This window comes from Poecilia mexicana, unplaced genomic scaffold, assembly GCF_051168715.1.
Source record: "Poecilia mexicana isolate PSO_F unplaced genomic scaffold, ASM5116871v1 scaffold_4, whole genome shotgun sequence".
NCBI classification, from domain to species: Eukaryota; Metazoa; Chordata; class Actinopteri; order Cyprinodontiformes; family Poeciliidae; genus Poecilia; species Poecilia mexicana.
This window is the reverse complement of record NW_028263373.1, coordinates 119,461-136,090: the sequence shown is the minus strand read 5'-3', so window position 1 is coordinate 136,090 and position 16,630 is coordinate 119,461. Positions and strand designations below refer to the sequence as shown.

Below are 16,630 nucleotides of genomic sequence, written 5' to 3'. Positions count from 1 at the left end.
ACTAACTTACAAGTAACTTTTCAGCAAGATATAGGAACTTGTTTTAAGTCAATAACTCAGTAATACTGATTAAATTTTCCCATGTTTTAAGTGAAATAATCTGCCATTGAAATTAGTAATTTTTAAATAATTTAAAAAATGCTAAGACTAGTTAGCATGGTGCATACATATATATTTTTTACATATTTGTTGAAACTGTCACTAACAATCTGTGAAAAAAATCTAACTCCTTTGCCTTCTCCCAGTACTCCCAGTCCTAACCAATCAGAGCTAGGAGGTGGGACTTAGAGCTGTAAGCAACTTGTAAGTTTCTTCCTGGTAGCAGATCCTGTCGTGAATGCTAATGCTAGTTAGCATAGCTGCTGACAGATAAATGAATTTTCTGTAATGGTGAGTTATTTCTCTGCCTTTAGTACATTTAGCAGCAAGTAGATAAGGTTGATTGACAGCACCAGGCCCCTCCTCTTTGCTCTGATTGGTTGTTTTTGGGCAGGAGCGGTGTATTTATTCAGATAGCAATAGTAGCACTGAGCTGAGGTGGATTAGCTTGATCTCTTCACAGATTATCCGTCTCGTAACACGACATGGTGACAGTTTTAACAAATATGTAAAAAACAATATTTTATAGTTACATACTACACTTTGCTGTTGCCACACTAGAAACGTGTAAAAGTTGGAACTCAGAGGAATGTGCCGCAACAGTTTCCTGCTGCAACCTCAGCCATCACCCTCTCATTTTTAATCCATTACCTTAATCAGGTAAACCAGATTAAGCGAATGAATGTGAGATGGAATCCCTGCTGTCTTTTTCAAGACTCGCCAGGTTACTTCGGAAAAATCCACTGGCAAGATTAATGGGTTCGTGGGCTTAGTGGAGCAATCCATGCTTTTCAAGGTCACAAAAGTCGCCGTCTTTAACCTTGCCGGATCAGTGTGGCAATGCACCAATGAGATAACATTGTGTTATAAAAAAACATGCAACTTGTGTGTGAAAATGCTAGTTGCTAACACAACAGATATCAGAAAGACATTTTTATTTTATTGATACATTCTCAAAAGCAGTTTAATTTCTAAAAAAAATGTCACATTTTAAAGTTGACTTACAAAAGTTTAACGATTTTTCTTATGTAGGCATCCCTCTTGATTTTTTAAAATTTATTTACAACGTCATCATAAGTCTATTTTACCCTAAATAATCAAAAGAATAATAAAAGAGTGCACATAAATGCTTAATATATTAGCTTATTAGCTTACTTTCCATCCTGTTTTTGCAGTGTTTTCTCTCCTTCAGAGATCAGTGAACTGGTGTGTTCCCATCAGGTCAGGCAGTCTTTTGTTTGTCCCGTCAACCCAGTTTCTTGCCTCTCAGGAAGCCACATGTTGTCAAACTGACAGCTAAACAACAGCTCAAGATTTCCATTACCTCTACTAGAAACAAAATCTGTTTCTTTGGGATAGAAAGATAGAAATTGGAGGTATCAAACTCAAGGCCCGGGGGCGAAATCTGGCGCGCCGTAGCTTTTTAGGTGGCCCTCTAGGCTCCAAATTACATCAATAAGTCCCTTCAGTTTTACACAAATCTGCAAAATTCACACAAAATCAACAAATCTCCAGTTTTTTTTTTACTGCAAATTTGAAATAGAAGTGAAATAAACTGCCAGCAAAACTAGAACTCGGTTGCTAGGTGACGGGCAAGGCTTTGCTGAGGTTGCTAGGTAACGGTGCAGTAAAATAATCTACCAATGGAACTAGCACTTTTTCATCAATATAAAGGAATTATTTACTTAAAACAAGTCTCTACATCTTGCTGAAAAGTTACTTGTAAGTTAGTTTTGTTTTATTTCAAGTATACGAAGATATTTGCTCTAGAGTAGAGACTACACAAAAAATACTTCCTTACACAGGGAAGGAAGTAATTTTGGTTTTATCAATATATTCTCAGATAAGACGACAATGTAAACTTGTAAGTTTTGCAATCACTGGATAAATTCAAGTCATCGCCTGGTTTGAAAGTTCATGTCTCACCTTCGTAGTGAGGATGCAGATGCAGTCCATCCTCACCAGCCTGCTTGGCTAACTTTCACCAAATTACCTCCCAGGACCAACTTCCTCATCCTGACAGCTATTTGTTGCTCTTTGCCGTCTCTTTGTCTTTGTTTTTTTATCCCTCGGTTTCTCTTGACCCCGTTTCTCCACCTGTCCTTTCGCCAGAGCGGTCAGCTAAATCAAAGGCCGCCTCGGAAACATGGCAACCAGAGCGCAGCATCTCCACCCGCTCTCTGGTTTCTCAGCTGCCGTCTTCGGCTAATGGCAGCCGGTTTCCACATTCTGACCTCGTAGAGGAGCGCACGGCTCAGAAATAGATTTATCTGTGTATATAAATATACATCCGCGTACGCACGCCAACCAAACTCAGCAGATAAAAAAAAAAAAAGAAAACAGGCGGCATCTAGAGACTGGTGCACACACATGGATGAACAGGCAAACACTCGCAGACAGACATGTGTACACAGACATGAGCGCATGCAAAAATGTAGATACTACACACACACACACACACACACACACACACACACACACACACACACACACACACACACACACACACACACACACACACCACTCTCCACTGCTTTATCAGGTCAGATCTCTGGTAGAAGTGGGGGTTAGATAGAGTGAACAGTGACAGCAGTATAGCAAAGATGCTCTACTTTCAAGTTTGTTGGTAGAAATGATCTTGAGGCTCCTTAAGAACCAAAATCTTCACACAGTGATGTAAATTTTATTTTCTGGCATGTTTTTAGTCACACATCATTAATAATAATTTTGATTGGAAGTCAAAGTGAACTGACACCACTTGCCATGTCACATAATGTAATGCAAGCCATGAAAATGCAACTGTTTAAAAACAGCCAGCACTTTGCAAAGGAAAGAAATGAAAAAGAAAAATCTGGAAAAAGAGGCGAATATTTTGTTTTTGGAAGCAAATCATAACCAAACTCTCTAAACTCATCAAGCTTCACCAGTGAGTTACTTTCTCCACATTTCCTTCAGCACAGATACAGAATAAGGAAATGGCTTACCTTGTTTGAGGCCAGTGGGGCTGCAGGTCCGTAGCCGGGGCTATCACTGGTAGCCTTTCCCTGCCCAGGGCTGGTTGGACTGGGAACAGAAAGAAGAAAGAAATGTCAGCGCATGAACTCACCAAGGTTTTTAAAGTTAATTAAAACTAACAAAATAACAGAAACTGAAATTAAAAACAGATTTTTGTTATAAATTAAAAAAATAAAATTAAGAGGAACTGTATAAAGCTTTTATAAAACACACTGAAGTTGTGTCCTTTGTTTTAGTGTGTTTGAAGCCACACACACACGAAAGGTTTACGTCAAAATGTGGAGCGCAAACTCGTCCTCGTCTTACTCCAGCCTGCAAAATGGCGGACGTTGGGAGAAAACGCCTGTCAGATATTGTTCTGCAATATTGAATACATTTTTTTAAATGTTATTCTCTGTTGAGTCGTTGTTGCCTAATTGAGGTGTAAAATTACAATACTTTGACTTTTTCAAATTCTGTATCTAAAAATTTACCAACATATGTAAAACTAAAACTACTACTTTAACTGAAAAAAACCTAAAAAATATTTAGCTAATAAGCAATAGAAACTAGTGCACACACTATAATTAAAACTAACTGAGTTAGACAATTAGTCACAACAAAATAAAACTAAACAATAATTAAAAACACAAACTAACCATGGAACTCACTCTGTGTGGTTCCAAAAATGCAGCATGTAAATATTTTACCTATTTTTGATTAAAAACTTCTGTTCATGTCTTAATCCAGGACGTAGCGTCTTGATTTGTTTCCCACAGGATAAAATAAAAAGCGTTCTTGCACCTGAAATATTGCAGATGGCAGAAACTCCACAGGCCGTGGCAACTGCAGTGATCAAACCTCTTTTAAGGAAGCTAATCTTGATACTTAAATAGTAAGTGATTACAGGACCGTATTTAACCTAGACATGTTAGGAAAAGATATTTGCAGAGGTGGAACTAAGTTACTGTTTTACAAGTCCCAAGTCTTTCCACCCAAATCTCAAGACAAGTTCGAAGTCCTTCTAAGTCCACAATTGTGTCTACAGTCAAGACATGCAAGTCCTGAATGGAGTCCAAATCCTAAACTTTAAATTTAAAATTCTAAACAGAGTAACATTTAGGGCTGTAATGATTTATCGAATGATGATTCTTAAAATTTGAGGCAGATTATCTGCTGCACACTAGTGCGCTACGTTCTGTCCGGATGATTGTTTGTGTTGCACAACACTCTTACTTTCGCCAATGAGCTGTTGATGGATGCTAAGTGCTAACAGCGGCTATGGAGACAGGAAAAGTGTGGGATCATTTTACGCTAAAAAGAAAACATAGCTCAGCTCAGTGTATGAAGAGAAAAACAGAATTAATGTTTCACAATGAAGACCTCATCAGGAAACATCCACTGCATGCATAGATCTCATTCATGGCTGCTAACAAGTGACCTATCTGTGACTGTTAGTACAGAATCTGGCATGTTACACGTGTACATGGAAACAAGATTGGCTAATATTACATATACATGCTCATCAAGACAAGTATTGAAGTGAAAAAAAGAATTAAGTGAAGTTCATATGTTTTATTTATCATCTGTTTTTAGACTTTGAAGTGTGTGAAAAACTTTTAGTTTTTAATTGAGACAAAAAGAGGTTTGAATCATATTTCATTTCAAGCAATACATTTTTTTCTTATTTAAAAAAGAAACTGAATTGTTTTTTACTAGATTCTGTCATATGGGTCCGTTGCAGAATGATGTCACACGTGCAAGATCCAGCACACATCTCCCTGCTGGAGGGTAAAAAGCTGCTTCCTAACATTGGTTTTAGCTGCTAAGTTATTAATATAATGCGCTAAATAGTAAATGTACGCTTGATACATAAAGAAAAAAGGGACAAAGTGCTTTGCTCCTAATTGTCAACACTAAGACAACAGGATGTCTTGCATGCGAGTCGGATAACAAGGTTAGGAAAAAGTTTCAGTTAAGAAAAAATAGTGAGGGAGAGGAAAGTAGGCTAATTATGCTAGCTTGACTTTGAAAACCTTAAAATGTAGATGTGCTGTGTAATTTTATGCTTCGATTCAGTTACAAAATTAAAAAAGGCAACCTAGTCACCAACTCTTACAGATCATCAGTAGACCAGGTGTTTAGCTAAACAACCACTGCAGTGCTAGCTTAGCTAATAGCTAGCCTACCACAGTGCTAATCAAAAATAAGCATTGAGCCTGAATCTTGAAACATAAAGTGGTGTTGTTGTCAGTTACTATGGTAACGCTTCTGCGTGTAGCTTAGTCGACACAGAGCGAGAAAAAAAGTGGTTTACGAGCTTAGGTGATTACTAACGATACGGGACAGTTTCCCATTTGATTACTCAATTAATCGACAGGACAACTGATTGATTACTCGATTACTAAAATAATCGTTTACCACAGCCCTAGTAATATTATATATTGGACAACTGTTTCCTATTGTTAAATGTGTCCTACAACTCAATAACAAAACTGTCAACAAATGTATTACTACCACTGCTCAAACAGCAAGGAAATAAGAGCGCTAGCATACCTAAAAGGAAATCCTTTGCTTTGTTTTGCTGAAGGACTCGTTGGACTTTTGCTCTCGAATGTGACTTTTCCATGGCTGGGGCTTGTTGGACTTTTACGTGCATTGACGACGCTCGTTCCTGGATCTTTATTGATGGAAGCAGCTGCAGAAACACCAGCTCCCAAGCCTGTATTTAGACCAGGACTGGTGGTTGGAGTGATGCTAGTAGGAGTAGCTTTATCTGGAGTGGTTGGTGACACAAGACCCTGGATGGTGCTGGAGACGAGTGCAGAGACAGACACCAGGTTCAGGTCTTTAGAGGCAGCTGGGTTTTTTGGGTTTGTTGTACTCTGTGACTTTGCGTCAGTTGCATGCGATTTGGTTCCATTTTGAGATGGTTTAGTGGGAACATTGGGAGTTTCCACACTGCTGACAGTAACACTGGCAGCAGAGGGTGAAGAGGGTTTGGAAATAACCACCTCTGCAGACTTGGAGCTCCCTGGTTGGACTGGTGGAGGAGGAGCACGGCACTTTACTTTGGTGGAGTGAGACTGTGGCAAGCTGGGCTGTCTTTTAGGAGAAGACGATGTTTTTGTAGGCGCTCCATCTTGGTTTGGTAGGGAGGTGGATTTGATAGACTTGGTCTTGCTGGGTTTGGATGGTTCTCCAGAGGCAGGGGGACTCGAAGGATTTACTGGTGATTGTTCTGCCGGAGCTGCAAGTTTCTCAGTACACTGAGTGTCCTGCAGGACTGTCACCTCGTAGTACTCCTGTATATCTGTGGAGATATCAGAGCTTTGAACAATGACTAAAGAATTAATGAAACAGTTCATAAGAAGTAGTAATAATTATAATAATTAACACCAGGGGTTTCCCCCAGAAAACTTGCTAAGCTCAGTAGTAGAGGGTTTATTTGTATAGCGCACTGCGGCAGCAGGGTGCTTCAAGTGTTTTACATAATAAAAACAGAAAACTACAAAGTTATAAAGAAAACACCATACAGTCAACAACTGAACACACATTATATTCTGATGAGTGCCAAAATTACACAAATCAAATACGTTGGTCAATGTGTACCAGAGTTTTATTTCAACAATATTACAGATGTGAAGTTTGTCCAAATTTGTTTATTTATTCTTTGAATTGATTTTACTTTGCTAAAAATGTATCAAAGTTCATTCTGCTGCTCTTGACAGTTGGTGGTTACCGTAGCAACCCGTAACTGACAGCTCCTCCCCCTTTGTTCTGTTGCCGTTGGTAACTGTGGTGTGTATTAGGATCAGCTCTGTTTTCTTTACAAATGTTACATTTTAACACATATTTTATTTAGACATATTTAATCATTTACAGAGTTTCAAGAGTAATTTTGCCATGTTTTGTATACGTTTTTAACTGTTATAATTAATGTTGCACTTTTTAGCTATGTTTATTTTTTATAAATATTAACTGCTGCTAACTGTTGCTAACTTCGCACAGAGTTGTTGCTTTGAAGTTTGTTTATGGTTATTTATTGTATTTTATTTAATGTATAGGGGCAGAAGCTGCTGGACTGATGTTGACCTCCAACTTGATTTCCTCAGTGTTTTGACTGTTTTGCAGAAGCCAAACATGTTTTTGAGTTATGTTTAAAGTTGACAGGAAATTTGAAAATATCACTAGGTAATTATGTTATTGGAAGACTTTTGCACATTTTTTTTTTTTTTTTTTTTTACATATTTGTTCAAACTTACATGATGCTCGCCAGGCTTATAAAACACAGAGGGAAACGCCATTATTTTATTTCACACCGGCTACCAAAAAAATACAGAGCCCTTTCCTCCTTAGAGAACGAACAAACTCAAAGCCAGATCACATCTGCTAATCACTCACCTTTCAATTAGCAAATGTCATACTGAGCTTTATGGACAAGCTGCTTTAGCTTCCTCACCTTTGCTGCTCCTTCTTACAAGCCTCTTTGTAATCATGCTGTTCTCTGTCAGATTTAGTCAAGGTGACAGCTGCTGTTCTCTCTTAGTAACTAGTTGCATTTACTTGAATAACTTTTTTTATGTACTTTTACTGTGCTGTACAAAATACGTTTACTTGAGTAATTTAATTATGAAGTATTTCTACTCTTACTTGAGTAAGATTTATGGATTTTCTACCTACTGAGCGAAAAACAAACATGTTTTAACCAAAAGACACACACCTGGAGTTTCTGTTAAAGTTTCATAAGTTTTTTTTATTGAAATAAACTGATTTGGAAAAAATGATTTTGCCTGATTTTGTTGTTTGTTGTTGCTTATATGAATTAATGACATTTTTGCCCTTAAAATACCAAAAATTTAACTTAACTTTATATTTTGGACCGTCTGATTATGCAATTTTAAAATATGAAATGATTGATAATTTGATCAGTTACTCAGCACTTGAGTAGATTTTTTTTTACCAAATATGTTTTCTTTTTGTTTTATTTGAGTAATGTGTTAGCTACTTTTTACTTTTACTTAACTAAAAATATGTTGAAGGAGTTCAACTTACTTGAGTACAATTTGTGGGTACTCTGCCCACCTCTGCAAAGCATGAAAGGCAGCAAAACTAAATTAATCAAAAGGTAAATAGCATATCTAGACATTATAATAAAACAGTTTTCCAACTATTTATAGCTGTAGATGCTTCTAAATATTTGTAGGGACGCAAATAAATAATGTTTTCTTTTGTTGTAAGAAATTCGTGCAACATAAGAATATACAAAACAGAGAACCAGGTATATGCAAATATGCCTGTCACAATAACAAACTTTTCTGTAAGATAAATTATCCCAGAAGTTATTGTGATAAATGATAATGTTGTTGTTTTGAGACCATTTTCAAGTAACATTATGTCATGAAAGAACACATTTTCAAAGATCAATAAACTTTAAATTCTAATGAACATTTAACACTGTAACTGGAAGACATTTTAAATATAAAAAATAAAACAACAAATAAAATGAACTATGAAGTTTCTGTAAACAAAACTGTCCTTCAGAAAGTAGCTCCTGAGATATGATTAAAATAAAAATCTCTAAACATCTTGGTGCTTATGCTGCCAGCCAATAGAGATAGCTGGTGCACTGAGGCCCTCAAGTGTACAGATGGAATACTGCAACAAAACGTTTTCATGTTTTCATACCTTCAAAGAAAAAGTTAAAACAGCTTCCACTTATCTTATTAAAACTACTACACTGCAAAAACACAAAATCTTACCAAGTATTTTTGGTCTAGTTTCTAGTGTAAATATCTTATTACACTTGAAATAAGATAAAACTAAATTACAAATAACTTTTCAGCAAGATATAAGAGCTTGTTTTCAGTAAATAATTACTTAAAATTGGGAAAGAAGTGAATTATTTCAGTTATAACAAGACAGTGTTGATTTATTAGTGGAATAATCTGCCAATTCAATAAAATAAGCTCCTGTATCTTGCTAAAAAGTTACATTTAAGTTAATTTTGTCTCATTTCAAGTGTAATCAGATATTTACTACAAACTAGACCAAAAACACTTGGTAACACTTGCAGTACGGCCACTTTGTGAATGTAGCAGAAGGTGTTAAAGTTGTAGGTTTTACTTCCCCTCCCTGTATGCATGCAAAGGCAATTAAGTAATAAATCATTGCTCATATCAACAAAGCAAACTCCAAAAGGTTTGGTAACTTTTACAGCCTGGTAAGAGATAAAGAGGAGAAAGGAAACTGTGATGCCGCAAGAACATTTAGAAGAACGTCTTACTTCTTCTCAGACTCATAATCACCAAACAAGTGATGTATTTGCATGTTTGAGTATACATGTAGATTTGATAATACAGCATTGTATTTACACTTAAAAAGTATTAAAGTTCTACTTTTTATTATGTTTTGTTCCCTCTTGGTGAAATGTCTGTCTGAAATAAAATTCATCATCATCAACAACAAAGACACACTCATGGTTTGTGAAAAATTGAAGTAGGAGTTTTTAAAATAAGCTTTGGAAATTAGACCAAAATCTGTAAAATAATTTTTTTTTATTTAAATATAAAAATCTGTAAAATGTTTAGATGAAGATCTGGCTGTTGGCAGATCCTTCCTTCAGTAACTCTTTGAAGAATCTAACCACATTTAATTTTCCTTTGGGAATAATAAAATATTTTTTAATTTGAAATAAATAGCCAACAGATTAACTGAACACTGTTTTAATGCTGAATCAAGCTTTTCGCATGTTAGAAGTATTTTTTTAGCTGCTGTTATGGCCACTCTTGCATCACAAAAGGTCCAGAAAACAAAAATGCCAGAGTAGTCCCTCAGGAGGAGGTTTTCAACTCACTCAAAAACAATAAAAAGCACTCGCAGAGACTTTTCCTGTTTCCAAAGGAGTTTCTTTTACTTATAAAAATAACAAAAAATAATCTCAGAGTTGACTTCAAATAAAACGTTAATTTGCGGTACAAAAACAGCTGCAGATTAATCATTTACTATAAATCATCAAGTGTTCATTAAAGAAATTAGAGAATTAAACTACAAAACATTTTCCATCATCATGATGCAAGTTTAACACCAGAGAGGAAAATGAGTGAAAGGTGAGCGGCATGTAAACAAATTATGCAAACATGTTCAGAAACATATAAAAAAGAGTTATTTGGTAGTTTAGGTGATGTAAAGTCAGATGCCTTCTGTTGGCCAACCTGACCCTGTGGCTGACCGGTTTTTACTTTAAATGGAGATATTCTTGTTTACACAAACAAATATTTTCATGCTATGAAAAACAGATGCAGTTTGCTAAAAGTTAGAACTAATGAACAGAAAATAACTCTGGAATTTAATGCTAACTGGTGTTATTTTTTTAATGAGAGTGAAAATATTAAAGTATAGATAAAACGCATAGATATCATTAAGATACACATATTTATGACAGAGATGTTAGACAATAAAATAAGTAAATAAAATTTCTGCCAAAAATTTCTCAACTTTTCAAACTGAGAAGTTTTCTTGTTTTTCTAGAAAACTTCTGATATTAATCTCAAAATTGCAGAATCTTTTGGTGGAAATTTACTAATTTATTATCAAGAAGATTTTTTACATTAATCTGAACATTTCTGAGTTTCTTTCTAGCAATTTTTCAACTTTCCAAACTCAGAGACTTCTGAGTTTAAATAATCTCAAAATTTCTGTTTTGTTTTTTTTTTACACAAATTCCCCCCTTTATTTTTTCCATAATGACTTTAAAGCACCATTGTACATATTTTTCCCCATTTATTTATGCATTTGTTCACAATTTGTCAGTCTTTTCTGGTCATTTCATAGTCTAAAACTCTTTTTTTATTTAAAAAAGGAAAAAGGTTCCTATTTGTTGTGCTAAATGTTCTTACCAAGAAGAGCGCTGAAGAGTTGACTTTGGAAGACGTTGATGACTCGGTCCAAAGACTGCGTCAGCTGACGGTCCTCCTCTGCAGAACCCTGTTTGCTCTGACTCTGGTTCTGCTGTCTCTGGTTCAGTTTGACCCGGTACTGCTGGAGCAACTCCAGGGCCCGCTGGGCATCTTATAAGAATACATAAAATATGTCACAAACGATATCGACATTACAGAATAAGACAAAAAAAAAAAATCCAAAGTAAAGTAAAGAGATTATGCACTTTGCGTTAAAATCCTTTATAAAATTGTAGATTATTGTGTTTTAAGAGCTGGATTGGATTAAACCTGGTTAAAATAATATGATTATACACTCAAAGTAAAATAAAAACAAAGAGGTTTCTTAATTTATGTCACAAATTGGTTTCAAACTTATGTAAACCTTGTTTTTAAAGTTAGATTTACAAAAACAGCCTCAGTAATGTTTTTATTGAGGTGTTTCCAAATCTTTCTGTTGCCTGAAGACAAATGCCAATGTGGAGCAGTTCCTGCAAGCAACTGGTCCAGCTGGAAAAACAAACCTGTAAATGTGTGACCTCTGAACTTTAGAAATAAACTTCATTTTAGTATCTTGGGTTAATCTAATTGGACTTAAAATGCAAACACATCACAGTAATTTAAAATGACATTGAAAAATGTATTCAATTAGTTATAATCAAAAATTAAAATGTATGCATAGATTCTGTACCCAAACAAATATATGTCAAATATGTTACTTCTGATAACTTTGGTAATAGAATCCAAACCTTCAGTTTCTCAGAAAATTGTAAAATTATTATACTTAGTAAAGACATTTTCTTTTTCATCTTCCTTTTACCAAAACTTAATTGAATTGTTGATCAGTTTAGTCCAGGAATTGAAACGTTTGGTACAATTGTTAGTCACAAAGTCTTGCTGGAAAATGAAATTACAATATTCATAAAGCGACATCTAAAGTTTCATTTCCATTTTTGGGGACTTTGTAAAACACAGTGGACTCCCCCAATCATCAAACATTGAGCAACGTGGATTACGAATCTCTAAATTTACTTTGATTTGAAAACACCAAAACAATCCAGTCATGCTCGCTGCTTGTGAGATTTTCTCTGCCCTATTTTTTTCTTCCACTCAACTTTCCATTAATATGCCTGAATACAGGACTCCGAAAAACCAGCCTACCATGTAGGATTCCTTCGTCTTCTTTGTTGGTGCCATTTACTCTCGATTACAACACTCTTCAACATGATACAGTGATGACACGCCCACATTTTTTGTCGGCTAAACCCATACATCTCTGTGCATTGGAATCGTTAGTGTGAACTGCTAATGTCAAATAGCTTCTATTTACTTCAGATATCAGGGCAGTGAACAATTAAACCATAAACTGCGGGTGTTTCAGAAAAGTTCGTGGACCGGCGAAAGAGGATCCGATCAACGCGACATTTTCCGAGCGTTAAAGGCGATTTATTTCCAACAGTTTGGAATAAAGAAAAGCTCGGTATTAAGTCTCTCACCGAGCTGCAAGTTAACAATAAAACGGGAGGATAATTAATAAAAAAAAGAGTTGAGTTACCTTTCTGTCGCACAGGCATGGTGACAGGCGCAGCGCAGCTTGTGTTGCTGTGTCGGAGTGTGTGCGTGTTATTACAGATGTGTGCGTCTGTCCTGCCGCAGCCTTCCTCCAAACTGGGACACCGAAATGTCTCCGCAACAATTGGTCGCTTAAAGCTAAAGGAAACTTGTACAAAACAAACAAACAAAAACTCTGCTATTCGCTGACATAAACGATAAAACACCTGAACTTAGTAGTCCACCGGTAACGCCTGACTTTTATTATTTGTTTTTTCTTTCGCTTTAAAGTCAGTCCCAGTCAAACTAGTTCTCCATTTCTTCATTCAGGTGTCTTGACGTGGTCCAACCGGTTTGGCTAACACTCACACACACAGTCAGTAAAGAGGCTCTTTATAAGGAGCTTGTGTGTCCTGCTGGTATTGTGATGTTAAACAGCTATATTGTGCGCAGTGGATAAACGCCCCATCTATTCCAGGGTGTGCGCTGAATCCACACTTAATCCACTCACAGCAGAGTAAAAGATTTATCCCCCCTGATAGATCTGACTCTCATTTGTATTAGACATAGACTCAGAAAGCTCTTGCCCTTATTGTGTTTGGTTTGTGTGGATTTATATTTATTTGTTTTTAAGTTGTTTAAAACGAGTGGGTGGTAGTGAAATGTTACAGGTGTAATCCAAGCATGGCCTGGGCCTGTTCGTTCTCGTGCGGGTCTGAAAAATGTGTGGTTTGTAAAGCTAACCTCTAGCCACGGCTTGTTGCTGCAAAGTCAACACACACACACACACCCCCCCCCCCCCCACACACACACACACCTACACACACACACACACACACACACACACAAATTTACAATTCATCTCACATCTAACGCAGTATAAATACAGCAAAAACACAAAATCTTACCAAGTATTTTGTTCTAGTTTCTAGTGGAGATATTTTAGTACACTTGAAATAAAACAAAATTAACTTTTAAGGAACTTTTCAGCAAGATATTAAAGAGAGGTTGGCAGAGTACCCCAAATACTTTACTCAAGTAAGAGTAAAAAGTATTTGGTAAAAAAAAAAAAAAAAAAAAAAAATACTTTTACCAAATACTTTTTGACATTTCAATGACAATTCATAAAAGTAACAAAAACAAAATCAGACAAAAGAAAAATTTTCCAAATCAGTTTATTTCAATAAAAAAAGTTATGAAACTTTAATACAAACTCCAGTGTGTCTGTGATGAATTTTTGGTTAAAACATGTTTGTTTTTCATTTAGAATAGAAAATCCAGAAAGTTTACTCAAGTAAGAGTGACAACACTTTAAGATAAAATTACTCAAGCAAAAAGTACAGCACAGTAAAAATACTCCTAAAAGTAAATTTTTCAAAATAGTTACTCAAGTAAATGTGAACCAGACAAGCTTGATTGGAGAGTTGAAAGCTGAGGAGGAAAACAAAGCAGGCAGACGGACCAAAATCATGACAAATTTTTGCCTTAATATCTTATAATTTATTTATTGCTGCATTAATATTGTTCCGTCTTTGTCAAAAAAGGTTAAAATCAGTACAAGTAATGCTTTGCTGCCATACAAGAAATATATCACATGCATTTTCAGAATGACCGAAGCCAAGCACAAACTATTATTGATTCAACTTTGATTACCAAGTAGAGTTCTCCAAATCGACCAATTTTTCTCAGAATTTCAAATGTAGAATGCTAAGATATTTTACTCTCGTTCAGCGTTAACCAAACTTACACATGTAACTCTTAAGTTTTCAAAGAAACTGAAAATTAAAGACAGTAAAAAAAATCTGCATGTTGGAAAGATTTGGCTGTTTATCATCAGCTGAATATAGGTCAGAGTCTCTGGTGTTGTTATCGATCCAGTCACAAGAGCTTATTGACTGCTGTGGTTGGTGAACAAAACACATTCTCTCACTCACATTCACACACTCATTCCGGCATCAGTGTGGGTAGAAATGCATGCATCATTATGTAAGTGGGTTGGGCTCTCAGAATACAGAAGTACCATTTTTGTTTAAAGCCAGTGTGTAAAAGACAGACTAAAGAGGAAGGGAACAAAAGGACATGTGTGTGTGTGTGTGTGAACCAGGTTTTTATATCCTTGTGGGGACCTGTGTACAATGTGGAATTGTGGGGACCACGGCTTCTTGTGGGGACATTTTCTCTTGTTTTTGGGTGAGGGGTTAGGTTTATGAGGGTTAGGTTTAGGATTAGGGTTCAGGTTAGGGTATGTGATGGTTCAGGGTGGGTTAAGGGTTAGACTGTCGAAAATGAATGGAAGTCAACATAAAGTCCCCACAAGTCATGAAAACACAACTGTGAGTGAGTGTGTGTGTGTGTGTGTGTGTGTGTGTGTGTAATGTTAAACCCTATTGTTTATTGTCAGTCTTGTTGTACAAAGGCTACTGATGCTGAGAGAGCAGCAGCAGGGAATGGTACAAGTCAGAAAATATATAATTAAGTTAAATTAGACGTGAAGGAAAGAGCAAAGAAAGTCTGCCAATAGAATAATGCACTGCAAAAACACAAAGTCTTACCAAGTATTCTTGGTTTAATTTCTAGTGGAAATATCTTAGTTCACTTCAAATAAGATACAACTAACTTATAAGTAAATTTCAGCAAGGTATTGGAGCTTGGTTTAAGTAAATAATTACTTAAAATTGGGAAAGAAGTAGATTATTTCACTTATAATAAGACATTTTTTCATGTTGTATGTGAAATAATCAACCAATGAAACAATTATTTTTCATCAAAATTCAAGAATTGGTGAACAAAACACCAACTTAAATTAAGCTCCTATGTCTTACTGAGAAGTTACTGTAAATCACTTCAAGTGTATTAAGATATTTGCACTAGAAACCAGACCAAAAATACTTGGTAAAATTTTGTGTTTTTGCAGTGTAATATTCAATTATCTATTTATAACAAGGCAGAAGTCAGAAAATGAAGGATTAGCTGTGTGAAACCTAAAAATGAAACTAAAATAAGTAAAAACTAAAAGTTTTAACCTGTGTTTTTACAGTGTGAGAATGTTTAACTGTTCTTCAATCTTCCAAAGAATGTAATAGGAAAAAATCATGTTTGACATTTTTTCAATAAGTTAAATAGTCTGCTTGTGGAACTTGAACTCTTCAATCAAAATTCAAGAATTGCTTATTTAAAATAAGCTCATATATCGTGCTGATAAGTTACATGTAAGTAAGTTTTATTCAAGTGTATTAAGATATTTGCACTAGACCAAAAAACTTCACAAGACTTTGTGTTTTTGCAGTGTAGACACAGGTATTTTTAATTATACAATTTTTTTAAACCCCTCCAGGTAAGATACTGACATTTCATAAAAACAAAAGTGAACCTAACTTTAAAACATACAAACAGGTCTGAACCCATGAAAAGACTGTCAGTATCCCTAAATCAAAGTTGGATGTAGGCACACTAACATAATTTTTTCACATTAGTTTTCTTAACTATAAGTTTATGTATGTGTAAAAGATGTGGATACTTTTGGTTTTGTCCCCTCAGGGTCGGTTTCTGAGCAGGAGGGATGAACTGTCCCTCTCAGCTCAGATAAATGTCAAGCAAAGCTGAGAGGGCGGATCAGGAGGGATGAAAGTTTCCAGGCTGTTAAACTAATGAACTGGGAGACAAAGCAGCATCTGCTCAGGTAAAACCCACAGAAAAACAACTGTGATCTACATTAATCTCTTATTTTATATCTAATTTTATGTTATCAGCATGCACAAAGCATTAGCTTGGTTAAAAACATCCATCCATCCATTCATCCATCCATCCATCCATCCATCCATCCATTTTCTGTACAACCTTGTCCCTTAGTGGGGTGGGGAAGTGCTTAAAATATATTTTATCATATGAAATAATTTGTCACATAAATTATTTTAAATAACTTACAATTATGTAAATTATATAAATACTTTTTTGCATCACGAGTCATGTGATCAATGAGGTCGAGTAATAATTTTATAATAAAAAATTGACATGATAGCAATTTATAATTTTTTTTAATAATGAAGTAA

The 16,630-nt window shown here is 35.5% G+C and overlaps 1 protein-coding gene across 2 annotated transcripts in view; it reads right to left on the bottom strand.

Moving 5' to 3' along the window:
- LOC106925986 (disks large homolog 4) overlaps positions 1 to 12,939 on the bottom strand; it is a 120,845-nt gene extending 107,906 nt beyond the window's left edge. For both annotated transcript variants that reach the window (XM_015000601.2, XM_088004676.1), the window contains exons 1-4: positions 12,586 to 12,939; positions 10,992 to 11,162; positions 5,650 to 6,406; positions 3,084 to 3,162 (exon numbers count right to left, since the gene is read on the bottom strand). In XM_015000601.2, the coding sequence (XP_014856087.2) occupies positions 3,084 to 3,162; positions 5,650 to 6,406; positions 10,992 to 11,162; positions 12,586 to 12,604 (1,026 nt within the window). In that variant the 5' untranslated portion in view covers positions 12,605 to 12,939. The remainder of the gene's footprint in view (positions 1 to 3,083; positions 3,163 to 5,649; positions 6,407 to 10,991; positions 11,163 to 12,585) is intronic.
- Between the last annotated feature and the right edge of the window lie 3,691 nt (positions 12,940 to 16,630).